Source organism: Diospyros lotus, chromosome 8 (genome assembly GCF_014633365.1).
Source record: "Diospyros lotus cultivar Yz01 chromosome 8, ASM1463336v1, whole genome shotgun sequence".
Taxonomy (NCBI): domain Eukaryota; kingdom Viridiplantae; phylum Streptophyta; class Magnoliopsida; order Ericales; family Ebenaceae; genus Diospyros; species Diospyros lotus.
In genome coordinates, this window is record NC_068345.1 from 41,174,951 (window position 1) to 41,202,896 (window position 27,946).

The window sequence follows — 27,946 nt, forward strand, 5'->3', positions numbered from 1 at the left end:
GCACAGACAAAAATAAACAGCAGAAGCTATGGGGAGTACCCAATCCGCTGAGAATCTGACCGTTAGAAATGGTACAAAAGCATTTTAGCCAATGATCGATAGTACAGTTCAAAGGTCTGAAAAATCAAATAAATCTGGCTAAACAACAATATTGCAATAAAGTTTCGAAAACCAAGATCCCTAACTTTGATTGCTAAATGCAAATGCCAGAAACCAAGAGTTGTATCTGTAACCTTTTGCTGCAAGAAAATGAGCATTGTAATTTCAACTATACATGTACATAGTTCTGGCATCAGAATCAAAGGCACCACCAGCACCAATGCTACATATAAGAGCATACCAATTAACAAGAATAACTCAAGATTAAGGTACAGAGGACCTCTAAAAGCCAATCTAACTGCTAGGTCCTTAGCCGTTTCCTTTGACTACCCTCTTCTGTATAACCCTGCAAATCACCAGCCAAAAGTGTATCTCAGACATATGGCAACTGCTAGTTCAACATATGGCAACTGCTAGTTCAAATAGCATGCAAATTTCTAGTTCACGTCAAAATATGTACAACCGCCATATTTTATCTCCTTTTCTGTAAGCAAATAAAAAGACATTCTCTTATCAAGAACAAAAGAACTAAACACAATATCATCATGGCACCATCACTCTTACAATTTTTTTCTTTTCACAGGGAATCATCATGTAAACTCGGGAAAATGGCCAAATTCATCTCTGGTTGCTCCTGTCCTCATTAACCTTCAAAAGCTTCCCTAAAAGCACCTTCTAAATTTGAACACTTTTCAGTATGAGATCAAGGGCAGAGACCACTGGGCTGTAATTAGGAATGTAAATTTGGCCCGACTATCAGCCAGCACAAGTCCATGCAAACCCCTTAGGCTGACACCCAGCCTAGATCATGGCAGGGAAAACTTACCAAATTGGCACACTACTAACTAGAACTCTGATGTCATGAACCAGCATAAAGGACAATAAATGACCATAAGAGGTTTGCAATGGAAACGTGTTTATGTGCTAGAATATGCCCACCAATAGTTCATATATATGTGAGTGCGAAAGAGAGGTTATGAGCATCTAACAGCATTCCATTATATTTTTCCAAGAATCCAATAAATGTCAGCTTTGCTCATTTTTCCATTGTACATACATGTGCAAAGACTATCACATGTGCAATACCCGTAAATGCAATATCTCTAATTTAATAAGCTCAGACATTGCTAATCTGATGATTAACTTTATTAGCCATGCTTAGAATAGAAAATCCAGTAACAGAATATGCGGGAGGAGGAGGCATACCTTTTCATCTTGTCCAAAACCTTCAGGAGAAACCGCACTAGACTCTGACCTGCATTTAGCATGTACTATGGGACCTAACTGAGACCGATCCATGCCAGCTGTTGACCCACCAGGAGCGTTCATGTAGACAGCTCCCTTGTACATCCATTCCTCAGTCTCATCACTATAAAAGTCATCAAAAGGCTCTCCACACAGCGCACAGACATTTTGATCCTCATCAGCAGGAACAGAAAATTCTTCATCGTCCTTCTTTTCAACAATGCTCTCATCAGGTAAAAACCCAGGGACTGCATCAGTCCCCAATGCTTCTGCACCAGTAAGCCACATGCTAACACTTACAAACCACTTGCGAGAAGGCTTCTGCTTACGGTTTTTGCTTATGCGGTTTTTTGTGACATGCCAATCCATATGAATACTATGCTCCTCTTGGGATTTGAACCGAAGACCACATGTTGTGCATTGCCTTGGGAGACCAGTATATAAAGCTGTTATTGCAGACTCATGCCTCACCTTCAGAACATCAAGATTGAATTCAAGTCCCACAGAATCCTACACATTGATCACTTAGATACAATCACTTCTACTGCAAGACAACTTTCTTTTTCAAAAAGAAAAAAATAAATAATGAATAAAATGGATAAAGAACAGCTAAAAAGGGCAAGAAAACATGCAGTTGGTATAGTTATATGTTTCCAAATGCATACCTCCAAAGGAGTTTCTTTTGTTAATGAGATCAAACCTTGAGCCATGAGAGAACTAATCAAACCCGTGATTGCACCCCCAGCTTGAGGGTTGGAGGCAATGGGAACTGGATTGTGTGAGATAGGTATCATTTGTGATGGAGGACGAGGCCCTGGAGGTAAAGGGGGTAAGCCTCCCCCCTGCAAATGGATAGAGCCGCCTGGTGCATTGAGCATTGACATGGGTGGATGCACACCGGGAATCGGGTTTGAAAGTACACTAGTTACTGCAGTATAATGTCCTTGAGATGTATATCCATGAGTCAAGGTTTGTGCTGGAGATGGAACAGAAACTGCAGTGGGAATAGCAGTAGGTGGAACTAAATTTTTCCGAGCTTCTTGAGTCAATAGCAATTGTTGTTGTACAGAAGAAACTTGCCCAGCATTCTGTGGATTCAAAAGGATTGATCCAGACTGCTGGTTAGGAAATAAAAGTGGCTTTATTGAGCTTACTGTCTTGTTTCGAATATTACTAAACTGATGCTCGGGCAAAATTGACTTGTTAAGTGCTTGATTAGCATTCATTGACTCAAACTTATTCTGAGTCTGTTTCTGTGGTGGAAGAAGATGCGGTACAGGGAAAGGGCGAAGTTTTTGTACGTTAACTGCAGTCCACACCCCAGTTGATGGTGGCGCAGTACCTGAAAGAGCTTCTGACTTCCATGTATCAAGACCTGCAGCTCCAATCCTTGACACATTGCTAGAGGATCCATGAGGATGTGCATCAACATCAGGATAACTGCTAAGAAGAGGTCTTTGCTCAGCACCAGATGAACCAAGCATTTGGAAATTCCTTGCATTTCTTACAGCATTAAGCGGATGATGTGAAGGCTGACCAAGAAAATTCAGCCTTCCTTGAGGATAATGAGAGCTCAGAATTTTTGTGGTATTCTCATGCAATCCTGTGATGTTACTGCTTGATCCACGACCTGACTGCATGAGAATTTTTAAACTTTCAAAGACAATAAAAAAGCTGGAATCTCAAAAGCTAATTTCTTCTTTTCTCTATGCATAACAAGAAGGGGCAAGGGAGGGGCACAAGGTGTACTACTCGAAAAGATTAAACAAAACGAAAGAAACAATTAAATTCCTTCAAAAAAACCTGTAAGGGGTTTAAACAAAAAAGGACCAATGGGAAGTAGGCAGTAAAATAGAAAAACCAACAATAGCTCCGGTTGGTTTGATCAAAGCAGACAAACTCCGTTGAGAAATAGAAAAGCAACTTAATTTCATTTATTTTCTTCTTTTTTTGTCCACAAGTGTCAAAATAATAGCTTAAACAGAAGATAACCTTTAGGCAAATTCCAAATGCCACATAATCATCAGAAATCAACAATTGGAAAGGCACAGAAAATAAGCTGAACGTACACTGAGAGTTGGATCAGAATCTTCAGGAATTACAGAAGAATCCTTATGGATAGAAATGCGTGCTTGAGTCAAATGATTGCTCCTCCTGAAATCGGCATCTGCAATATTAGTTCCATAGCCAGGTCTTGTTCTAAAGCTAGGCGGGCCAGATGATGATGGTACGTCATTATTCTGTCTCCGGTTTGCTACATTTGGGGTCATATCTTCCCAATCAAATTCTTCCTCTTCAGTATTCTGCCATGTTTTTATGTTGAACTTATTATCCATGCCATTCATATCAACCTTCAAAGGCTTGCTTGAAGTTTGGTTCCTTTCATCACTTCCATACGCATCAATAAGTGCCCTGGGTCTTTGAAGCTCAATTCCATTAGGATATAGAGGAGAAGTTTCTACTAGCTTATAAGAACCATCAGACCAGCGCTTCCCTGGCCAATGACTTGACTGATCCTCTCTGCCTGTCATTCTGCCATGCCCATATTCAAACCCAAGACGAGATGGGGAGGCCCTTTCAATGACCCTCCTAGGGGAATTGTCCACTGCAATATCAACGGGTGGTGATAACGATCTTCCGTGCTCAATTCTAAAAGGAGAAGAGTTTAAAAGCCTGGAAGCTGAAGGCAGAGGCAACTTTTCAGCACCCAAAGCAAAAGAACTACGAGTTGCATGAGCAGTTGAGCTCAATCCTGGAGTTCCAACCTGTGATGATATGACCTCCACATTTTCAGAATCATATTCATCATATCCACTGGCAGGTTTCTGTCTATTGTTTTTTGAAGTTGAAGAAGTTCCCCTTGCAGGTTGATTGTTCTGCAAGGATAGCAAATGGATATATACTTCAATATTTGTTTTACAGCGCATAAACAAATGGGGACCATCAAAGAAAAATTAACCACGCCAGAAAATTTGAATGTATAACATGATATAAGAGAATGTTGACCAGTGAACATTGAGCAAAATCATATGCATAGACAACAAATAAAAGATGTACAAGACAGCCATGAAAACATTATTATATATAAAGAGAAGACAAGCAAACTGTAATCAACTGTTTGACAGAATCACCACCAAGGTGATGAGTACAGAATAAACTGGCTTAGTGGCTCTAAATAGCAAATGAAACCAGGTGTCCAATTATGGCATATTTTGAGGAAAGCAATACATCTGTAGTTCCAAGAACACCTACACCACTTTCACTCTGATTTCTATTCTTGTTAGGTAAATATAAACCTATAGTCCCACACTGATAAGTTATCCAAAAAGAAGCCAATAAATTATATCTCCCAGGCATCCAATCCAACCCTAGGGCCTCCAAACCCTAAGAGACCAACTAAACTCAAAGCTATAAATGGAAAACCCCCTAAAACCAATCTGTTAATAGCAACAACTCCTAAACACCGAGGACAAACCCTAGAAGAGGAAGTTCAGAAGCAAAAAAAATGAGCTATGCCAACTCCCCCCCCCCCCCCCAAAAAAAAAAAAAACTCTTTTTTCCTTTATAAATAACTAAACAAGACCCAAAATCCAATCCCTTAGTCAAGGGCAAGATGCCCTTGTATTTACTTATTCAATACAAGTAAACCATTAATTCTTATAAGCCATAATCCAAAGTGAACTTTATTTTTCAAGGCACTCTCTAGATAATCACCTGAGCTCTGTGTCAGATCCTTGAATTTGACAGGGAATTCTCAAACGAGTTGGTGAGAATTGGATGGGAAATCAGGGGGAAATTAGAAGAAATGTAGGGAGAGAAAGAAGAACAGCGAATGAGAGAGAGAGAGAGTTTGGGAAGGAAACAGATGATTCTCAATTCAATTATTTGGTGCCTCATTATGGGTCAGGTCAGTTTGTTATATACTGACCTTAACAACTGGAATTCTCTAGAGTACAACTGCCTTAAGCTCTAGTCTACGTACAACCCATTACCGCTATAACTACCCAATACAGTGTACTACCCCCCTCAGCAATAGGTACATGACACTCTATTGGAACCCAATGAACAAACTAGGATGTCACAACCCCAAGGATATATTAGTAATTATATGTTACATATTTCTTTTTGGTTGTACTTTGCTGCTATAGTGTTTGTACCTTTCAGTCTTAGACAGCCCATAAATAAGCTACATTAGTTAGAGAATGATAAGAGTTGAATAATAATTGACTTCTGTTTCTCTCTCAACATTTCTGATCTCTCTCCCGATCCCTCTTGTTAGAAGTTTGCCTCGAGTCAATACGATCAGTGAAGGCAATTGTGTTAAGTGGCTAAAGTATAGATAAGCGGTTTTTTATTTGTTCCAACTGTAATTTAGTTAAGTTGGAAGGTTAAAATTGGTAATATCTAATTCCGGTAATTTGTATTGGGATGTCCACCCACTTAGTTTATAAATAAGGGGGCAGGGGGTTAGTTGTTTGACTAAGAATTCATTCTTGCGAGTGTAACTTCTGTTTTCGTTCAGAAAGAAAAGGCTAGAAAGTGGGATAGACCTTTGTAATCTTGGTGAGCAATTGAGGATGTACTCGGGTATTGCTGTACTGATCATTTGTCAATAAAGTAAGGTTGTGCTCGGGAGAATTCTAAGGCTGGATGTAGGTTCACTCCAAGGGTGAACTGATCCAGGATAAAAATCTGGTGTTCATCGTGTGGTTTGATTTCTTGTTTCTATTTCTGTTTGATTTATTATTCTGTTGTTTATTTTTCTGTTATGTTATTTCAATCAACCGTGAGTGTGTGCAATTGTGAGAGGCCTAATCCCATCTAAAGATTAGATCCAGTGATCCCTGAGTTAACACCTCTGATTCTCTCTCTTTTTCTGTTCTGTATGCATTTCTCCCTCTATGCTTGTTGTTATCTCCCTCTCCTTTAGTCTAATCCTCCCTCCAATTCTCTCTGTTCTGATTCTATCCTCCCAATTCCTTCTAATTTTCCTATTCAAACCCTAGTCAAACCCTAGAACATGAAAAATGGTATCAAAGCCAACGATTCTCAGCTATGATTTTAAAAATTTTAACAGCTGATTCAGGCAAAACAGAGTGGCTGGATCTTGATTGCTGCTGATGATAATAGGCGATCCTCGGGAAGTTGCAAAAGAGCCAATCAAACTCTCAAGAAGCTGCAACAGAGCCAATCAAATCCTCAGGAGCAATTCTCGGCTAATAGTCAGGCGCATCTTAGCATGCGATGCAGCGAAGCTAATTCTGCAGGTGATCCAGGAAGACAATCTCAAAAAGTGGAAGTCAGGCGATTGCTGATTATTGGCGGTTGATGAACAAGCGATGCCTACAGGTTGATTCTCAGCTGTGCTTCCAGAAATTTTGAGCAGTCAATCAAGGAAGTTGAAGCAGATTCAGGAAGGCGACTGCTGGAAACAGTTTCTTGAGCAATAGTCGACCATCGACAATTGCTGATTAATCAAAACAATCCTTAGCAATTAATCTAGAGCAACCAATTCTAATCCTAGCTGCATTTTGAAGGCAGTTAAGTGACAAATTCTATCATCTCTGATCTCAGTATCAGATCAGATCAGATCACAGGAAAAAGGTTTCCAATCAGATCGATTTCCTTGAAGCAGTGATTGAGGCGGATTCAAGGTTGCTGAATTAAGGATTAGGTGACTCCTGGAAGTAGTTTCTGAGGCGAGCAATAGTCACAGGAATCAAGGAACAATTTGCTATCCTCAATCAAAAACTAGTCGAATTTTTAATTCTCTTTTCACAGAAATTTCAGGTTAGTATTCCAGCCGAATTATTTTCTAAGGAATATTCTAATTCCTTAAAAAGAAAAGTTTCAGAAGGCAGTTTGCCTATTCAGAATTTTTCTACTTCTACAGCTGAGGATATAACTCAGGTTGGAGATGAGAGTTACAATGAATAGTTCAATAAACTCAAACAAAAAGGCTCTGCTACGGATTATCAGATCAGGTTTGAGGAATTGAAAGTGCCGATGCTCATTCCCATCCAACCTTGAATGAGTCTTATTTTATATCAAGATTCATTAATGGTCTGAACAATGAGCTGAGGCCTACTGTGAAACTGATGCATCCGGTCATAGTAAAACAAGCAGCTGAGAAGGCTAGGCTGCAAGAATTGGCATTGGAAGCCATTTTCAAAAGGCATGGGCTGCAGCCTAAAAGTTATTCCATGAGCAGCCAGCAGATTTGAGGTACTTCTAAGGCTGCCAATCAAGTCTGTAACGGTCCACATGCAGTTAAAGAAGTTTGATGGAGCAATCTGGGCCAGAACAAACTTATATCGGCTCTAAGGAAACTGATCCTGAGGCTGATGAGCATGGACAGGCATTCAACGAGGACTTGGACCAAAGGAAGAAGCTGGAGGTTGACTAAGGCATTCTTTTTCTGGAACTTTCTGTTGGGAGGAATGGTTTTGAGGAAAAAAGGTCCTAAGGATATTGTTCCTTTGCCTTTGGTTCTGGAGAAGGCTGCAGTGTCCATGGCTTTGGTTAAAGCAGGCATCAAACAGTTTTTGGTGCTGGTTTTGGCAGAGAAGGAAATGCCATAAGGTTTGGAAGATGATCTAAGAGAAGGTTGCTGCCAGAATGCTTATCGCTACAACTCGCTGGCATAATTTCTTATGAAGGTCAAGGATATTACTAGAATTATTGGAGAAGAGAGCCTTGACATAGAGATCTTTGAGGAATACATTTTTTTTATTTGCAGGAAAGGCAAAAAAAAACTCCGCCTGGAGATGTTATCCACTGCCGGTCCCAATCCCGGATAAAGGAGGAGGGTTGTGTTAGGTAGCCGACAACCGACGTAAAACTTAGTCGGATCCAAAACATGACCTCTAGACAAATTATGAAAAAACGTTTGGGCGTGGGCGTAACCCTTCATAGCAACGCGCTACACTGCCCGCGTGTAGTGTCAAGTGAGCTAGGGCCGCTGCATCGGCGCCCGGATGTAGTGACAAATGAGCAAGAGTTCTCACATTTGCTTGGACGGATGTGGGTAAAGAAGTTAGTCCAACATCAAAATCAAAATCAAAACCAAAACCAAAAACAAAATCAAAAACAAAATCAAAATCAAAAACAAAATCAAATTCAAAGTCAAAGCCAAAAACAAAATCATAGATTAAGGATTGGGTCATGGAACATAGGAACATTAACAGGTAAAGCTATGGAAGTGGTAGATGTGATGATTAGGAGAAAGATTAATATTATGTGCCTTCAAGAGACAAGATGAGTAGAGAAAAAAGCAAAAACTTTGTCAGAAAATGGATATAAAGTATGGTACACAAGAAATGATCGAGCAAAAAATAGAGTAAGGATCATTATGGATAAAAGCTTAGTAGATGAGGTAGTGGATGTAAAGAGAATAGGGGATAGAATTATTATGGTGAAGGTTATTCTAGGAAGAATAACTATGAATATCTTTAGTACATATGCACCACAGGCCGGGTTAGGTGAGGAGATAAAAGCAAAATTCTGGAAGGACCTAGAGGGACTCATACAAATGATACCAAGAGGAGAGAAAGTGATTATAGGAGGTGATTTAAATGGTCACGTGGGTAGAGACAGAAACGGCTATAGAGAGGTACATGGAGGATATGGATTCGGGAAAATTAATAATGAGGGTAAGTCTATTCTAGATTTTGCAATGGCATATGGGCTCATCATAACCAATACTAGGTTCAAAAAACGGGACGAACACTTAATCACATATAAAAATGTCACATCAAGCACCCAAATAGATTACTTCCTCATGAGACAAGAGGACCGGGTATGTTGTAGGGATAGTAAGGTAATACCAGGACAGTGTTTGACTACTCAACATAGACTTCTAGTACTTGACGTCCAAGTAAGAAATTGGAAGAGAAAAATCACATAAAACAAAATCCAAGAATCAGGTGGTGGGATTTAAAAGGGGAGAAACAACTAATCTTCAAAGAAAAATTAAGGGATAGAATGAAATGGAATGGAGAAGGATAGACAAACCAAATGTGGAGAGAAATAGCTAATGCCCTGAGAAACACAGCAAAGGTAGTGCTTGGAGAGACAAATGGTAGAGCCCCTAACTTTAAGGAGTCTTGGTGGTGGAATGAAGAAGTGCAATTGAAAATTAAAAATAAGAAAAATTGCTATAAGGCTGTATATCAGTGTAACAATAAAGAAAATCAAAAAAATTATAAAGAATCAAAAAAGGCAGCAAAAAAAGCTGTTAGTGAAGCAAGGTCAAAAGCATACGAGAATCTATATAAACGACTTGATACAAAAGATGGAGAAAGGGATATATATAAATTAGCTAAAGCAAGAGAAAGAAAAACAAGGGATTTAAATCAAGTGAAATGCATAAAAGATGAAAATCAAAATGTATTAGTGAATAAGGGAGCGATTAAGAAGAGATGGAATGAGTATTTCACAAAATTATTCAATGATAATGGCGACACAAGAGTTAGGTTGGGACATCTTAGTAACTCCGAAGGGAACGTGAGCTATACATTTTATCGACGCATAAGTCCAAATGAAATAAGCAAGCATTAAAAAAGATGAAAAATCATAAGGCGGTGGGACCGGATAATATACCAATAGAAGCATGGAAATGCATAAGAAAAGAATCTCCTGGCTAACGAAATTATTTAACGCGATTCTTAAATCAAAAAAGATGCCAGATGAGTAGAGGAAGAGTACTTTGGTCCCTATATATAAGAACAAAGGAGATGTTCAAAACTGTGAAAATTATAGAGGAATTAAGTTAATGAGCCATACCATGAAACTCTGGGAGAGAGTAATAGAGCAGAGGCTCAGAAAAGAAACAGAGGTCTCAAAAAATCAGTTTGGTTTCATGCTCGATAGGTCAACAATGGAAGTTATATACCTACTGAGGCGCCTAATGGAAAGGTATCGGGATCATCAGAAGGACCTATATATGGTGTTTATAGATCTAGAAAATGCCTATGATAGGGTCCCTAGAGAAGTATTATGGAGGGTTTTAGAGAAAAAATGAGTCCGAATAGCCTATATACAAGCCTTTAAGGACATGTATCATGGTGCAGAGACAAGGGTCAGAACATACGAAGAGGATACTGAACCGTTTAAAATTACAATAGGATTGCATCAAGGTTCTGCACTAAGTCCATACTTATTTGCTTTAGTAATGGATGAACTCACTAAAGATATTCAGACAGATGTGCCATGGTGTATGCTATTTGCAGACGACATAGTGTTGGTGGATGAAACAAAAGAAGGAGTGAACACTAAGCTTGAGTTATGGAGAAACAATTTAGAATCTAAGAGATTTAAATTAAGCAGAAAGAAAACAAAATATATGGAATGTAAATTTAGTAAGAATGCAAGAGTGGAGGATATTATAATAAAATTAGAAGACCAAATCTTACAAAGAAAAGACCATTTTCGATATTTTGGATCAGTGATTCAAAAAGATGGAGAAATTCACGAGGATGTCACACATAGAATTAAGGCAGATTGGCTAAAATGGAGAAATGCATCGAGGGTGTTATGTAATGATAAAATCCCATTAAAATTGAAAGAAAAATTCTATAGGACAACTATAAGACCAGCTTTGTTGTACGGCTCAGAATGTTGGGCAGTCAAATATCAACATGAGATAAGACGAGTGTAGCGGAGATGAGGATGTTAAGATGGATGTGCGGCCATACAAGAAAAGATAAAATTAGAAATGAAGTTATTCATAATAAGATAGGAGTAGTGCCAATAGAGGAGAAGATGAGAGAGACTAGACTAAGATGGTTTGGTCATGTGAGAAGGAGACCAAGAGACACTCCTGTGAGGAGAGTTGATGAAATGGAACAATTAATCAAAAAAAGAGATAGAGGTAGACCTAAGAAGACTTTGAGGGAAACATTAAAGTTTGATATGAAGTGTATGGATCTCAATGAAGATATGACAAAAGATAGAAATACATGGAAGTCTAAAATTCATGTAGCCGACCCCACATAGTGGGATAAAGGCTGGATATGTTGTTGTTGTTGTGTTGAAAGGCAAAAAGAAAGGAACATAAGAGAAAAGAGGAAAAGGCTTAGAAGGAGAAAGAAAGGAAAAAGAGAAGAAGGATGAACTAGATAGTAAAGGCAGGAATTGGATGAAGAAAAGTGATTCTTGCTGTAAGTTCTTGGGGACAACTACTTTCTCAAGAATGAGGGAATTGGCATGACCCCAACGATTCCCAAGTATATATTAGTAATTATATGTTATATATATATATATATTTCTTTTTTATTGTAATTTATTGCTATAGTGTTTGTACCTTTTAGTCTTAGACAGCCTATAAATAGGCTACATTAGTCAGAGAATGATAGAGTTAAATGATAATTGACTTTTGTTTCTCACTCAATATTTCTAATCTCTCTCTCGATCCCTCTAATTCTCTCTCTTTCTCTGTTCAGTCTGCATTTCTCCCTCTGTTCTTGCAGTTATCTCCCTCTCTTTTAGTCTAATTCTCCCTCCAATTCTATCTCTCAATTCCTTCCAATTTTCCTATTCAAACCCTAGGCAAACCCTAGGAACATGACACAAGATTCATAAAGAAAAGACCAGCAAGAATACTAAGAATCATGGACAAAAAAAATTACACAAATAGAAGGTAATTGTCAAGATAGTATTGGCTTACAATAGGGCTAAATGTAGCTGATTATTGTTATGGTCCACTGCAAGGTAAGAGACTTGTCCTATATCGGAAGTTTAGGCTCTTGGTGTGGGGTTTAGAACCTCTTGAGCACCCTCCCCTTAATAGCTAGCTTTTGGGGGTAAGTTCTACTCAAATGGTTGTAATAGTGTTTGTCACAACTCCACTGTGACAATGAGAACCACCTTCTAATTCGATGTGAGTTAGAGAGTGCAGTAGGGAATTTGGAGAAGAAGAAGGTAAAGAGAGATTGGAATTAGAGGAAGAGAAGAAAAAATAAAGAGAGAGAAACGAAAACAGAGGGAAAGGATAGAATTTCTTCTGAAATTTCACATGCAACAAGCAGAATCTAAAGGATATTTATACCTCTAGCCTGGGTGTTGCCACAGCAGATCCACCCCTAATAACCAACTATTTTGTCTTTTTCCCAAACCTCTTTACACGTGGCCTACCCCATAGAATATCTCTAACCACCCCCCATATAACTATAATATTCAAACCAACACAAATACGTAAAGTAAATAAAAACATAACAATATAACATAAAGGAAATAACTAAGAAGACAGTGAAAATTGTGAATGGCCTGCCAATGTCGCACCAAGATCTTAGTGTGTGACAATTGCCCCTTCCTTGAAACATTTCTTGTCCTCAAGAAATGCCGAGGAGGCTAGCAATCATTGGGAATCGCTAAAAGAGACTTGGCAAATACTCCCAGGTGCTGCTTCCTTTGTCCTTGTGCTGCCACTTGACCAGCACCTGAACGAGAGTATCATGTATCGTGGGGACAAGGGTAGTATTGCAATTAAAAGTAATAGAGGGACTGAATAAGAAAGAATATCGGCGGAGTTAGTTAGCTGTTGTAAGGAATAGTACAAAATTTGTTGCTGCTATGGCAGCTTGTACATTCCCTATAGCTGTAATCGATTACAGCACGTGAGAGGAGAATCCCAGCTATATATGGATACTCTCTCTCTCCCCCTCAGATCATTGAGAAATATTATCACTCATTCTATTGAATTCTCCCTCATTTCTCTCTTTCTCTCTCATTTCTCTCTGATTTCCCTCTCCCCATTCTCTAAATCCTAAGTCAGATCCTCGGGACCTGACAATCTGGTATTAGAGCACCATTCTTGGGCATAATTTGACAACCATGGTCGACGGGACAAGAATGAAGCAAATGGAATCTCAACTACAACAAGTGACAACAACAATAGCGGAGGTGCAGAATCGAGTGGGAACGCTCGAACTCTCTATTGGAGCGGGAGTCGATTCCAGAATTGACCAGGCAATGGAACGTTGGAGGCAGGAGAGTCGCGAGCAAAGCACTCTGCTTCGGGAACAAATGCAAATGATCGCGTGAATGTTCACCCATCAACAACCGTTAAGGCTCTCTCCCGAGTTTCCTCTGAGAGACAGAATGGAGCCCATTTTTTCGGGAGTAGGGGTAGAACCTCGACCGGTGGGAACGTCAGAGTTTGAGTTTGATACGGACACGATGGGGGAGAATGTAAGGGAAAGGAGACCAGGAGCTTCGGCTAATAGACACCACCCGAACTACCCCACGCTAAAGCTCGAGATTCCATTGTTTGAAGGAGAGAACTCGAGGTGGTGGTCAAGAAGATGTGAATGAGTATTCTCCCTATATCAAATTCCGGAACAGCAGATGGTCACCATGGCTTCTGCCTACTGAATGATATGAGAGATGCTTGGTATCAAGGGTGGCTCACGGTCAAGGAAGGAAGCCCTTAGGGTGTGTTTGTAGAAGATCTGTGTGTAAGGTTCGGAGATAAATGCATGAGGGACATAATCGAAGAATTTAACAAACTCAAACAAGAGGGAACGGTCTAGGTCTATCAGCAGAAATTCAAGGAGCTAAGGTCGTTGATGATGGTGCATAATCCTCACTTATCCGAGGAGTATTGCGTTTCGAGCTTCATTAGTGGGCTAGGGGATGAGATAAGACGTATGGTGAAGATGATGCAGCCCCACACGGTGAAACAGGCTGCGGAGAGCGCAAGGTTACAAGAGATGATCGTTGATGCAATGGCCAAGAAACAAAGGAATCAGGCGAGAGGAGTGATCACAGGAGGCTGGCAAGCTGGAAATAGATTGGCACCCAGAAAAGGTGGGCTCCAAAGTAGAGGTGTCATGGCCCTACCTTCCACCAACCTTGCTCCCACCGTTGGAGGTAAACTAATGGAGCAGAGGCGAATAGCTAGTCTATGCTACAAATATGGAGACAGGTATTTCGTGGGCCATAAGTGTAAGAGACAACTACCACTGTTGGAAGGGGAAGATGAGAACAACGAGGAAGGAGAGGAATTATCGAAAAATGAGAGGGAGGATCAAGGGGAGATTTCATTACATGCCTTGAAAGGGGTGAACCATAGTAAGGTTATCAAGGTAGAAGGAAGGGTAAACAGTCACCCGATCATGGTTCTCATTGATAGTGGGAGTACCCACAACTTCTTGGATGAAGATGTGGCAAGAAAGTTAGGGTGTGATGTAACATTCCGCATCGAGCGATAGAAAGAACTGGAAGAACTTACCCTGATGGGCCTATGCAAACTTCCCAAGGGGTCACCCATCATTGAGCTTCCCCATCTCAAGCACGCTTAACCCGAGAGTTCTTTGCCTACATTCAGCCCAAAAAGAATCCAACTAGTGTTGTTTCATTCCTTACTTATCCTCAATAAATACTACTCTTCTCTGGGCTCTTGGGGTATTACATGCGAAGTCAGTCCTTCCCTTCCCTTATCAATAACGATTGCCAATGGTAGCAAGGTGATGAGTTTGTCGTCTAATAAGGATTTCTATTGGGAGATGAATGGAGAAAATTTCTCAACTGATCTGAGGTTGCTAAAGTTGGGAGGGTATGATGTTGTGTTGGGAGTAGATTGGATAAAGGGAGTTGGTCCAATCAGTTTTGATTTCAATAAAATGGAGGTGACTTTCGAAAAAGATGGCAACAAGGTCATAATAGGCAATCCAGAGGTGGGAGTGTGCAAAATCATCTCGAGTAACAAGTTACACAGGATGCTCAAGAGCAAGTTATCACAGGTGGCACAACTATTTTCTATCCATGCCATGGAAGTTACCCTCGGGGAGCAAGGAGCCGAGCATCAGCTAGCAAGGACACTGGGCAGCAACTCTCATAGTCCATGGCAAGCACAAGAATTTGACTCACTTAACATACTGTTAATTGAATTTAAGGACCTCTTCTCCGAGCCAAGTTCCCTACCACCTAAGAGACCTTATGACCATACTATTAACCTTAAGCCTAATGCAGAGCCTGTTAACCTAAGAACCTATCGATACCCTCCCAAGCAGAAAACATAGATAGAAAAACTCATCAAATATATGCTACAAAAGTCCATTATTCAACCCAGCCATAGCCCCTTTGCATCACCCATATTGCTTGTTAAGAAAAAAGATAGGTCATGGAAGTTTTGTGTTGACTATCGTCAACTTAACGCCATGACCATCAAAAACAAGTTTCCCATTCCAATTGTGGAAGATCTCCTTGATGAGCTTAAAAATGCCTCTGCTTTACCAAATTAAATCTCTAATCAGGCTACCATCAAATCAGAATGCGGCCTGAAGATATCCCTAAGACAGCTTTTAAGACTCATCAAGGGCATTACAAGTTCTTGTAATGCCCTTTGGCCTAACTAACGCCCCCCAACCTTTCAGGCGTTAATGAACAAAATTTTCAAACCATACTTGTGTAAATTCATCCTAGTATTCTTTGATGACATCTTAATTTACAGCTCTACGTTTGCACAGCACCTAAACCACCTGAAAATTACCTTTGAGGTCCTTAGAATCAATAAGCTGTATGTTAAGGAGTCAAAGTGTATTTTTGCTAAGCAATAGGTTGAATACCTTGGGCATATCATCTCCAGTTAAGGGGTGAGCACTGACCCTAGTAAGGTGGTTGCAATGGTGTCCTGGCACAGGCCACACAATGTGAAAGGGTTGACAGGATTCTTAGGATTAATCGGATACTATCGCCGGTTCGTTAAGGGGTATGGCATAATCAATCGACCCCTTACTAACCTATTGCAGAAAGATGGATTTAAGTGGGATTCTGAGGCCAGGAAGCTTTCTACAAACTTAAACAGGCTATGAGCGAAGTGCCAACTTTAGGCTTACCTAATTTTAACAAGCAATTCATCCTAGAAACCGATGCAAGCAATAATGAGATTGGAGTAGTCTTGGTTTAGGAAGGCAGACCCATAGCCTTTCTTAGTCAAGCCCTTGTCCCAAGACACCTCGGGTTGAGCACCTATGAAAAAGAACTCCAGGTAGTGCTAATGGCTGTAGAAAAATGGCACCATTATCTCGAAAGAGGGAGTTTTGTGATCAAGACAGACCATGAAAGCCTCAAATTTTTGCTACAACAGAAGCTGCATACACAATTACAATGGAAACGTATGACTAAATTAATGGGTTTGAACTATGTGATTCAATATAAGAAGGGTAAAGAAAACCTAGCAGCAAACGCTCTATCCAAATGTCTTGAAGAGGGAAGTGTAGCTGCAATCTCAACTATTGTCCCAGATTGGTGCCAAGAGGTTGTTGGTAGTTATACCTCAAGTGAGAAGACCCGGGAGCTCCTACAGCAGTTGGTAATAGATCCCTCATCCAAACCAAGCTACACTTTAACCAATGGGATGATTAGACACCGAGGGAAGCTGGTGATTGGAGAGGAGGAAGCACTGAAAAAGAGAATTATAGAGGCACTGCATGCCTCTCCCATCGGGGGACACTCGGGTATTGTAAACACCTACCATCGGGTCAAACAACTCTTCAGGTGGCCAGGACTTAAGAAGGATGTTATGGAATTTGTGATCAAGTGTGACACTTGCAGGCGGTGCAAACCAGAGAATGTGGCAACACCTAGGCTACTCCAGCCTCTAAATATTCCTTCATGGGGATCCATGGGAAGATATCTAAATGGACTTTATAGATGGGCAGCCCAAATCAAAAGGTAGAGACTGCATTATGGTAATCGTGGACCGCTTCACCAACTATGGGCATTTTATGGGTCTGATTCATCCATACACTACCCAAGAGGTGGCCAAAGTATTCCTAAACCAAGTGGTTAAACTGCATGGAACACCTAAGGCTATAGTCTCCGACAGAGATAAAATCTTTACTAGCTTGCTGTGGAAGGAATTGATGGGATTATTGGGGGTGAAACTGAAGATGTCCAGTACATACCACCCTGAATCGAACGGGCAAACCGAAAGGGTTAAGCAGTGTTTGGAGATGTATCTCAGGTGTACTTGTTTCCTTCAACCAAAGACATGGCACAAATGGCTTCCGATGGCTCAATGGTGGTACAATTCCAGCCACCATTCAGCCATAAAAATGTCCCCTTTTGAAGCCCTTTATGGTTACAAATCACCCCTCCTACCAGCCCTGGCAGATAACTCAACGGTGGCATCCCTCAATGCATACCTACAGTAGAGGCAACAAGCTCTGCAGGGGATTAAGAAGGAGCTGGCTAATTCTCAAAATCGGATGAAGCAATTTGCAAACAAGAGAAGGAGTGAAAGAGAATTTTAGGTAGGTGACATCGTGTATCTAAAGTTGAAACCGGGACACCTAAGAACCCTACTTCCCCACCCCGGCTCCAAATTGCATCCAAGGTTCTATGGCCCCTTTCCAGTTATTGCAAAAGTAGGAACCATGGCATATCGATTACAATTATCGGAGGGTTCTAATATACATCCAGTTTTTCAGTGGGGGTACAGCCAGCAAGCTCCATCCTACCAACTCTTCCCCAGGTTGAAGACCCTATTCGGGAACCTATAGCTATACTTGACAAAAGAGTGATCCACAGGCAAGGCGCCCCAAGTACTCAGGTTCTCGTTAAATGGTTTGATCAACACTTGGACGGTAACACATGGGAGTATCTTCCGGACATCTTGAACCGGTTCCCTCGCATGGCCAGCCTCCTCCACATTTCTTGCGGACAAGAAAAGTTTTGAAGGGCGGGGTAATTGTCATGTACCATGGGGATAAGGGTAGTATTGCAATTAAATGTAATAGAGGGACTGAATAAGAAAGAATATAGGCGGAGTTAGTTAGCTGTTGTAAGGAATAACACATTCTGTGTTGCTGCTATGGCATCTTGTACATTCCCTATAGTTGTAATCGATTACAACACTTGAGGGGAGAATCCCAACTATATATGGATACTCTCTCCCTCTCTGCCTTGGATCATTGAGAAATATTATCACTCATTCTATTGAATTCTCCCCCATTTCTCTCTTTCTCTCTCATTTCTCTCTGATTTCCCTCTCCCTATTCTCAAAATCCTAAGTCAAATCCTCGGGACCTAACAGAGAGGGACCCCATGGTTATAGATCACCCTCTGGTCCAATATCGCTTTTGGTTCTTCCACCCTTTTCTTTTCCTTAGGCAATGATGGTAGTTCGGGATTGACTTGCTCCTTGCCAGGTGACCTTTTTAAGAGAGACACATGGAAGATGGGATGAATTCATGATTCTTCTAGAAGCTGCAACTGGTAGGCTACCTTTCCAACCTTAGCTATGATAGGGAACGGATCAAAATACCCAAAATACCGGGGAGTCAGCTTCGTAACCAGTCCTTGAGTAACGGACCTCAAATGAGGGTGCCTCAACCGCAAATAAACCTTCTCCCCAACCTCCAACTCTCTAATTCATTATATTTTGGGTAGAGGTCAATTCTTGTTTCAACTATACAAGTACCACCCTCCTTTGCTACAAATACTCTTCTACTGAAGCAGCTTTAGCATGTCCTCCTATGGATGGTAATATAGGGGGCTTGTAACCGTAATTAGCTTCAAATGGGGACATTTTTAGGGTGGTGTGGTGGGTAGAATTATACCACCACTGGGCCAACACAAGCCATATGTGCCACTGGTTAGGATGTACGATACAAATGCACCTAAGATAGGTTTCCAAACTCTGATTCACTCTTTCTGTTTGCCCATCCGTTTAGGGGTGGTAAGCAGTTGACATGTTGAGTTTTATCCCCATTGACCTCATCAATTCCTGCCAAATGCTATTGGTGAATATTTTGTCCCTGTCCAATATGATAAATCTTAGAACCCCATGTAGAGCCACTATCCAATCCATGAAAGCCTTGGCCACCTCTTGGGCCATATAGAGATGAGCCAATCCTATGAAATGTGCAAATTTAGTGAACCTATCCACCACAACCAACACATTATCTTTCCCTTCTGACTTAGGTAATCCCTTAATAAAATCCATGGACACACTTGTCAAAGCTTGGTCAAGTATTGGTAGGGGCTGGAGCAATATGGGGTATGTAACATTCTCATACTTGCACCTCTTGCAAGTGTCGCAAGATAACACAAATTCTCTCACATCAATCTTCAATTTTGGCCAATGAAACAGCTATTTCACCCTCAAATAGGTATTTTGGACCCCCGAATGTCCCCTTAAAGGAGACTCATGCAGTGACTGCAATATTTTTTTCCTAAGGTCCCCCTTGCTGACAATGACCACCTTGCCATGAACCCTCAGTATCCCCTCTCTTAGGGTATAACCATCAGTTTCTTGTGATCCCACAACCATTCTTTGTATGAGTTCTTGCACTTGCTCATCCCCTTCGTAACTATCCACCACTTCGGTACCACCATAGTAATGGCTACCAAATTCCCATCCTCATGGCATCTGTTGCCACATTCTCTTTGTCCTTCCTATATTGTATTGAATAATCCAATCCCATTAATTTGGCCATCCCCTTCTTTTGTAGTTGAGTTTGCAATTTTTGTTGCAACAAGAATTTCAAGCTCTCGTGGTTCGTCTTAATTATAAATTTTTCCCCCTCCAAATAATGACGTCACTTATCAACGGCCATTAAAACAGCCAAGAATTCTTTCTCATATATAATTAGGCTAAGATGCCTCCCACTTAGAGCTTGGCTTAAGAAGGCTAAGGGTCTTCCCTTTTGGATTAACATCGCCCCAATGCCACTCCCACAAGCATCTGTTTCTACCACAAACGATTGGCTAAAGTCGGGTAGCCCCAAAACAGGAACCTCACTCATTGGCCTCTTCAACCTCTCAAATGCTACCTCAGCCTCTTGCCCCCAACTAAAGTTTACTTATGGGGCTAAGAAATCCCCATAACCCATCAGCCCAGGAAATCCCCTCAAGGCTCTCACTGTGTTGGGTTTGGGCCAAACCAACACTGCTTCAACCTTCTTAGGATCAGTACTAACCCCTGCCTTAGAAATTAAATGCCCCAAATACTCCACTTGATTCTGTCCAAATGCACATTTTGACCTTATGTCATAAACCTAGGGTTTAGCCTAGGGTTGGATTGGGAATCGGAAGGATTCGATAGAAGTAAGACGAAGAACAAAATGATTGGAGAGGGAAATTGGACAAATGGGGGAAGAAATTAGAGAGAAATGAGGGAAATGAAAGGGAGAATGGGAGAGAATTCTAGAGAGAAATCAAATCTTTGTCTATCAATTCAAAAACATAATTTCTCATCCTCAGTTGTAGTTTATGTATAGCCTAACAGCCTTCCACATGCACCCATGTGCAATACAACAAATAACCTAACTGCTTATAATTAAGGACAAGGCCCTATAATAGAAAATGCAAAAGGAAATTACAATTAATGTATAATGCATGAAAACTCATATTATATTTACTAATCTATCCTTAGGAATCCTTGGGGTCATGACAAGTTGGTTAGCTCTAAGGACCTCAAAGGTGGTTTTTAGGTGAGATATATGTTGGTCCAATGTGGGGCTCACCAATCAATGTTATTGGCATGATCCTAAGGTTTAACATAGGACTAGAATGGAAATCGGAAGGATCCGATAGAGTTAAGGTCAAGAACAGAATGTATAGAGGGGAAATTGAAGAAGAATGAGGGGAGAAATTAGGGAGAATGACAGAAGAACAAGGGGGAGAGATTGGAGAGAAATCTTGGGAGAGAATTGAGAAGTCAATTATCAAAATCAGCATGAGAATCCCATCCATTTACAGCAGCCTTATATAGGCATATTTATCTCCTAACAGCCTTGCACATGCAGCCATGTGCTCCTAACTAATTGCTAAAATATCCAAAACAAACTATTATACCCTATTACAATAATACTTTTTTATTATATACCTATCACAATATTACCCTTCTAATCTTCCTAGGGACATGACAGTTGTCACCTGCTAGGGTTTGACAATCCACAATTCTGAGCCGCAACCTAAGTCACAATGCAGTAACCGACAATCATTGCACTCGCCGCCCATCAAGACTGACAACAACTGCGACCCACACCCCAAGCCAAACCGATCGTCAGAACCCCTGCAATTGATCGCTATCTGTTCGCAATCACTGCAAATTCAAGATTACCCAGACTCTATTTGCAATCATTGTGATTCAATGATTGCCCCCATACTTGCTTCCACATTGCACCTTCCTTACTCGTCGAAATTGAAGTTGTGATCGCTATGATTCAACGATCGCCCCCAATCGGCGCCTTCAAATCCGAGCTGATATTCACAATCAGAATTGCAGCAATTGAGAATCACTAATTGTCAGACTCGCTTGCTCATGCTCGCCTACCCAAACCGTGACCAATTGAAATCGTCACTACTCGACCAATTCCAAATTGTTGGCTTGTTAAACGTCCAGAAGTCATTGATCCAGACAGCTTCGATCAACTTCCAAGAAATGAGAGGCTTCCAATTCACAAGTGACCATCACCTGACCGCTTCGCCTTTCAATTTCAAATAGGAATGACCAGCTATTCTGCACAAATCGTGCCAAGAAGCGTTGGCTAATAGATTACAGTGACCAGACCTAACTGTTTTCGCCAGAATCACAACTGAGGATGGATCGGCTTTGATACCAAACGTCTTGCACCAAGGTTTAACCTAGGGTTTGTAAGGGAATTTGGAGGAAATCAAGGAAGAGAGAATAGAAAAGGAGAGAGAAATGAGAAGAATGGAAGGAGAACAAAGAGAAAGGGAGAGAAGCAGAAAGATGCGAGAGAGAAATCAGGGATAGAATTGAAGAAAGAGAAGCATTCAATCAATTACTACTCAATATCCTCTCGAGTAGCTTATATAGCTACTCTTACAGTTAGTGCTTTCAATTATAATTTGTAACAGAAAGTATTACAGCTTTCCATTCTAAAACCGAAATGTAACTGAAAAAAATACAAGTTGTAATAGAAAAATACAAACCAGTAATTGCAGCATGCTTTAATGACCATTATACCCTAGGGTCATGACATTTCCTTGTCAGAATCTGAGGATCTTGATAGATCTACCCCCAAAAAAAGAACAAAATTGAAAAGGAACACTCAACACAATATAGAAGGAACAAGGGAAGAAATCAAATATGAATTTTCATACACAAATGAAAAAATAGCACCACAGAATAAGACATATTTTACATGTATTTGTTAGAAATCACTTGTATTAGATTAGCTTATATATCTCGAGAAAGGTGTTTTTTCTTTCTGTTAAGCATTTGTTATATCACTTGGTATTTCTATTCTAGAACGATTGTTTCTAGAATGTTAGTTAGCAGTTTGTTAAAGCCGTTAGTTAGCTGTAACTTCCGTCTTTTTGAATAGCTTTCTGTTACCGCCTCTATGCTGTATAAATAGAGGTCGGGTGTTAGCTTTAGGGGTACTCTTTTATTCTATCTTGGGCAGTGAGGAAGAGAGGAGTATGCGCTGGTATTATACTTGAGTTCTTAGAGGGGATATCTTTGTAATTCTGGTAGAGCAATCTCTCAAGCAGTCTGTGTATAAGGCTAAGGGGATTGGTTAGTGCAAGTAATCCTTTCAAAGGTCATTCAAGATAGTGAAGATAAAAGAGCCTAGGGCAGTCTAGATGTAGGTCTTTCTAAAGACCAAACCAGGATAAATTCTTGGTGTTCTTGATTGTTTTTAGTTGCTGATTTGTTTTCTGTTTTATCGCAAAGTGTGTGTGTGTTTCGGGTGAGTGATTCAGGGAGTGTTTCGGTTGTTTGTTTGAGTGTAATTGGGTGATTCGAAGCTGGGAGTTATTCCAACAGTATTTATATCCAAATAGAAGGATACCATTTCCAGCCTAATATTTTGCAGAGAGGCTTCATTCATAAGAGCTTAAAAGTTCGAGGTATAGAATTCCTAAAATTACTCTTTAAGGTAGTGGGATTAAGATTGATTGAATTTCACAGTGCTTATGATGAATCTCAAGTTCCACCCCCCACCCCTAAAATAAAATAAAATAATTGTTTGTTTCATATGTCTGAAGACTCCAACCAATATTTTGTTTAAAAAGAAGACACATATGGGTGTTCCATACATGTCAGAGAAGTAACGGATGTGAAAATTTAGAAGTATTTCATAAATTTTGGTGCAAGTGAACATATCATCTTCAAGCAGCAAAGAATAAGTGGATCTAGAGCGAAACGGCCCATTAAAGAGATGAATTGCTTCACAGGAATTTGTTCTTCAACAGTGAAGTTTAATGCAAAATTTCACCAGTAATGAAGCTTGAGCAACTCAACTAGGGGCCACATACATACCTCACTAAATAAATTGCGCACCCTCCCTCCCTCCATCAACAGGAGGATGGCATCCTTTTCAGTTGCAGTTCACAATCTATCAAAGCATTTCTAGGTGGTATCCTCTCCTCAACATCAACTCCACAAAACAAAATATTTTAGGTTCACCTCCATCTACCAAAGCATTCTAAGATGGCTTCAAAAGCGCCAAACAATAGATTCCAGGTTAACCCCATGTTTTCTCTAGCAGGGTCTGAGTTTGTTATATGTGAATATCAATACAGCAATTAATTTCGAAATGCTTCATCTTCTTTTAAACATTTACTTTGCCCCTTACAAAGGAGGGCTGGGGCAGGGTAGGTATGGGGTTAATGCAGGGTGGAACGGGGGATAAGAGAAGTGGTTTATTGGGGCAGTACAGGGTTGGGTTATGAATCAACCAAATAGGCCAAGGATGGATGAGCATACCCCTAACCTAAACCCGCCCTGTTGACATCCCTAATATGACATACAAGTGCTCCACACTCCCTCTACCTCATCTGTGTGTTCCCACTTGGGTCAAAGGGCATCGTTTAGTAGTCATACACACATGTGTTCACATGGTTAACCATGCATACATATATTATGATGGCAATAGAGTTTTGGGGAGGGTTGAGAAGTGAGTTAAATTCACTAGTTAAAAAGCACTAAAGCTGTACAACATAAGAGATAAAAGGTAGTTTTACCTATAAATCATGGTCATATAAACATATAGCAAGCCAACATAGCATGTTACTACATATTATTCTAATTCATCAATAAAGAATAAAGAAGATTAGATAGTATAGAACATGTTCATTGATATACAAATATCCTGCTGAAATGATTTTATGGGGAAGCTGCAGTCTGCCCAATGACAGAAGGTAAGAGAACAGAGTTTATTGAGAGCTTACACTATCTGCAGTTGAATGTTCAAACTGATGTCTTGCTTCCAAGTATTTAGGATTGACATGTATTCCATGAGTTGGTCGAGGGGACTCAGAAGCCCTTAGGGTTGTCAGGCTGGGCGATTGACGATTTGCTGATGGAGAAAACTGCAATTGTGCCTCAATCTTGTGAAGCACTGAAGCTGGAAACACAGTGGACCAGGTCCCAAAGAGGTGGCGCATGGCAGGATACAGGTTAGGCTGAACTTGCCTGTAAGCCTCACAGAAAACCTTGCGGAAAGATATTTAAAAAGGAAGCAACGTTAGAAACATCTGCCAAACATACATACATGTACTTATATTATATCTGACACCCATAAGAGTACAAATCCAGAAGAACTAAAAATAATGCATCATCACATATATTATGACTCACCTCCGGCAAACGCAAAGAGAAGTACCTCACATATTCCTTGCCTATATTCTTGACAATACTGTCCAAAAGATAAAGAGAGGGCAGTTTTTGCTCAACTGGGACCTGAAAAAGGTAAAGCAATAAGAGTGGTTGCCCATATAAGGACATTGGGTTTTTTTTTTTTTTTGGGGGGGGGGGGGGGGTGCGGAGTGACATTTCTCCAAATTATTATAAAATACCAGTATTTTGGCTGCTTAGAAAGGAGCTCTAAAAGATGAAAGGTACTTGAAAATTTCTTCCACATTGTGCTAAAATTGGAGAGCTAGAATTCATATAGCTAAACCTAAACGGTGGGATTGGTTGGGGGGTATGAAATGAAAATTATTATACAATACCAGTATTTTGGCTGCTTAGAAAGGAGCTCTAAAAGATAGAAGGTACTTGAAAATTCCTTCCACGTTGTCATTGTTTTTCTATCACTGAAAATCATTTTTCTGACTACATATCAGTCGTAGACAACTTTCTTGCTCAAATGTTAGAACGGGAGATGATCTTCATTACATCCGAATTTCTCTATGTAGATTTGGTCAAGCAATGGGAAAGAGAGGACTCTGAATTACTAATTAGGATGGACACTTAGCAATAAACCATTACTAAATACACCAACTCAAAACTGAGTCTAAAGCTCAAAGAGCCTAAGTCACAACCTTTAAAAGATGTACATTCCATACAGGGCACAAACCTCACCAAGGATTAAAACATGATCTATAGCCTTTTTTAAGATGAGAAGCTACTCAGACATTTAAAGGACATGCATTCTTCATAGAAATGCAAATGTTCAATGCCTAAGGACACAGAAAATACAATTGTAAGGCTATTGACATACTTAAAAAGAATGATAAAATGCAAACAAGAAATGCTCATAAACCTATTAAAAACATTTCTTCTTTATATCATATTTCACTTACAAAAAAAGAAGAAGAAATAATAACTAGAATTTGAAAGTTGTTCACAAAAATGTTTTCTAAGATAAATATTACATGTTTCAAACTTCGTTTTAAATACACAAGGTTAAAGAAGTTACCATTCCAGTACATAAATGGGTTAATAGATAAAAGATAAAAACACATATATTAATTGTTGACATATTCTATCATTTCATGCCATCATGTTTTTGCAAATAATAGTGCCACCTAGCCCCATCTCTCTTGGGTCACCCCTAACACAAAAGTAAATCTTGTCTAGACAGCTTGAGAAAGCCCAGGAAGCTAACATCTCAATGACTTTGGAGCATCAAAATACCAAATGTTTAGATCTTCACCGGTATTCCTAAGTCAAGGAACTGACAATTTGACTTCCTCCAAGTTGCCCTGTATGTTAGGAAGATTTTATTGGTTCCAGGAGAATTTTGGCAACTTAGAATTCACATAGTTGGACACAGATACTGGGATTAAGTCTTGATGTGTTGTTGCTATTGTTGTTTGAGAAATTTTGCTCCAACAGATATTTAGGGGGTTACAAATTATGCAAAGAAAATGTGGAAGTTTTAGTGCCAGTGAAATTTGTCCAGAAAAAGAGAGAAATTTAATGGCACTGAAACAGTGGCGGTTTGCAATTGCCTTTGCCACCCATACAATTTGATATTTCTTGTTAAAGATCCATGTTTTTTTGTAGGAAAAAAAAAAAAAAGATACCGTGACTTTGGAACTTGAACATTCATGCTGGTGATTGATTCTCATAAATTGACTTTTTCAATACAGAAGTGAGCTTCATCCCTCTGTTCACAATAAAAATTCAACCGCACACTCAGTGGGATATGAGAGATTTTTCATATTAACTACTACCATTCACCCCCAGCATGTAAATTGCTTAGGATTACTCAGAATTGGAATATAGAGTAAAACTGCATCATGTAAAGTACATAATTCTGCAAGAAAGGTAAAGTTGCCGGCTTTCACGGTGAGAATTGGTAGTGCTGCTATACGACAACCTAGGCCCAGAAATGTGCAACATCCTTTGCCAAGCTTAAAAGACCTAATAGAACGAAATTAACTACGGAGAAGTACAAGATTCTTGAAATTTCAAGAAGTAGGCAAACTAATAAGAAAGATTCCGCTGAGTACTCAGACCCCTCAAACAACACTCGTACCTCGAGAATCCGGGCGCAAATCGCTTCGGCAATGCCCTCTCCGTGCTCCCTCTGGTCGCCGGCAATTATGGTAAGGTCGGTAATTATGGGCTTCGAATTGAAAGTAAGCTCAGACAACATCTGCTCGTAAAGCCGCACAACTTCCTCGCTAGTGGGCGGAGGAACGTCCTGGTCGTCGCCCGCCATTGAAACTCGCATATCGTCCTCTCTGTCTCTGAGCACAGCCTTGAACCGGTCGAGAATCGTCGGCATGGGCTTCTGCGCGGCGGATGCCTCGCCGGGCATGACTCTGGCGCCGTTGCTGAACCCGGCGAGATTTCTAGGGTTTTCCCTCGCCGATATGAACCGCTCTTCGTCCATGCCAGTAGAAAGCAACACTTTCACAGCTGACAGTATTTTAGGGTTAGGGTTTTGAACCACCAGCGGCAGATAACCGGCCAGGAAGCGGCGTTGCTTCCCATCGAAGGAGAGAGAGAGAGAGAGAGAGAGAAATGTACGGGGATGGAGGCTTTGGGTATGAACGACGCGGAATTGGGCTATGGAATTTGGGTTTGCAGCAGCCAGCCAGCGTGATGAGGCCACTGGTGATTTCAATTTGCGATTGGCGATTTCAATTTGGACGCAGGCTTTGGCGGATGGCAAACTTGTCTTCTCGGCCTCCCCCAACAAAATAAATAAACGGTTTAGTTTTATCATTTATTATGCTACATTTTAACTTTTTGTGATAACAAATTCTTTTTAATATTTCAGATAATTATTTAACCAGATATGTGAGGATGATTTTTCTGATTTGTCTTCCATAATTAATATATTATTATTGTAATTGGTGATATACATTATTTACACAAAATATTGTTAAATTGTTCACCTTCGACTTTTTAAAAAAAATAAAATAAAAAATCAATATTCAT

The 27,946-nt window shown here is 40.2% G+C and overlaps 1 protein-coding gene across 2 annotated transcripts; it reads right to left on the reverse strand.

Moving 5' to 3' along the window:
- Positions 1 to 151: 151 nt before the first annotated feature.
- Positions 152 to 27,686, reverse strand: LOC127807512 (polyadenylation and cleavage factor homolog 4). Of its 2 annotated transcripts, XM_052345411.1 has the most exons (7): positions 27,036 to 27,686; positions 24,908 to 25,009; positions 24,499 to 24,762; positions 3,414 to 4,220; positions 2,010 to 2,978; positions 1,306 to 1,854; positions 152 to 445 (listed from the first exon to the last, which is right to left on the reverse strand). In XM_052345411.1, exons 1-7 carry the CDS (start codon positions 27,393 to 27,395, stop codon positions 401 to 403), a joined length of 3,096 nt encoding a protein of 1,031 aa, XP_052201371.1. In that variant the 5' UTR covers positions 27,396 to 27,686; the 3' UTR covers positions 152 to 400. The 2 variants fall into 2 exon arrangements, with proteins under 2 accessions (XP_052201371.1, XP_052201372.1); XM_052345412.1 differs by lacking the exon at positions 24,908 to 25,009.
- Positions 27,687 to 27,946: the final 260 nt, after the last annotated feature.

Bases quoted from the DNA above. Each gene is read 5' to 3' on its own strand.
- LOC127807512 (XM_052345411.1), bottom strand. From the start codon at position 27,395: ATGGACGAAGAGCGGTTCATATCGGCGAGGGAAAACCCTAGAAATCTC. The intron at 24,763-24,907 runs GTGAGTCATAAT...TCTTTCCGCAAG, and splicing joins TCTCTTTGCGTTTGCCGGAG to GTTTTCTGTGAGGCTTACAG. The intron at 1,855-2,009 runs GTATGCATTTGG...ATCAATGTGTAG, and splicing joins CAAAAGAAACTCCTTTGGAG to GATTCTGTGGGACTTGAATT.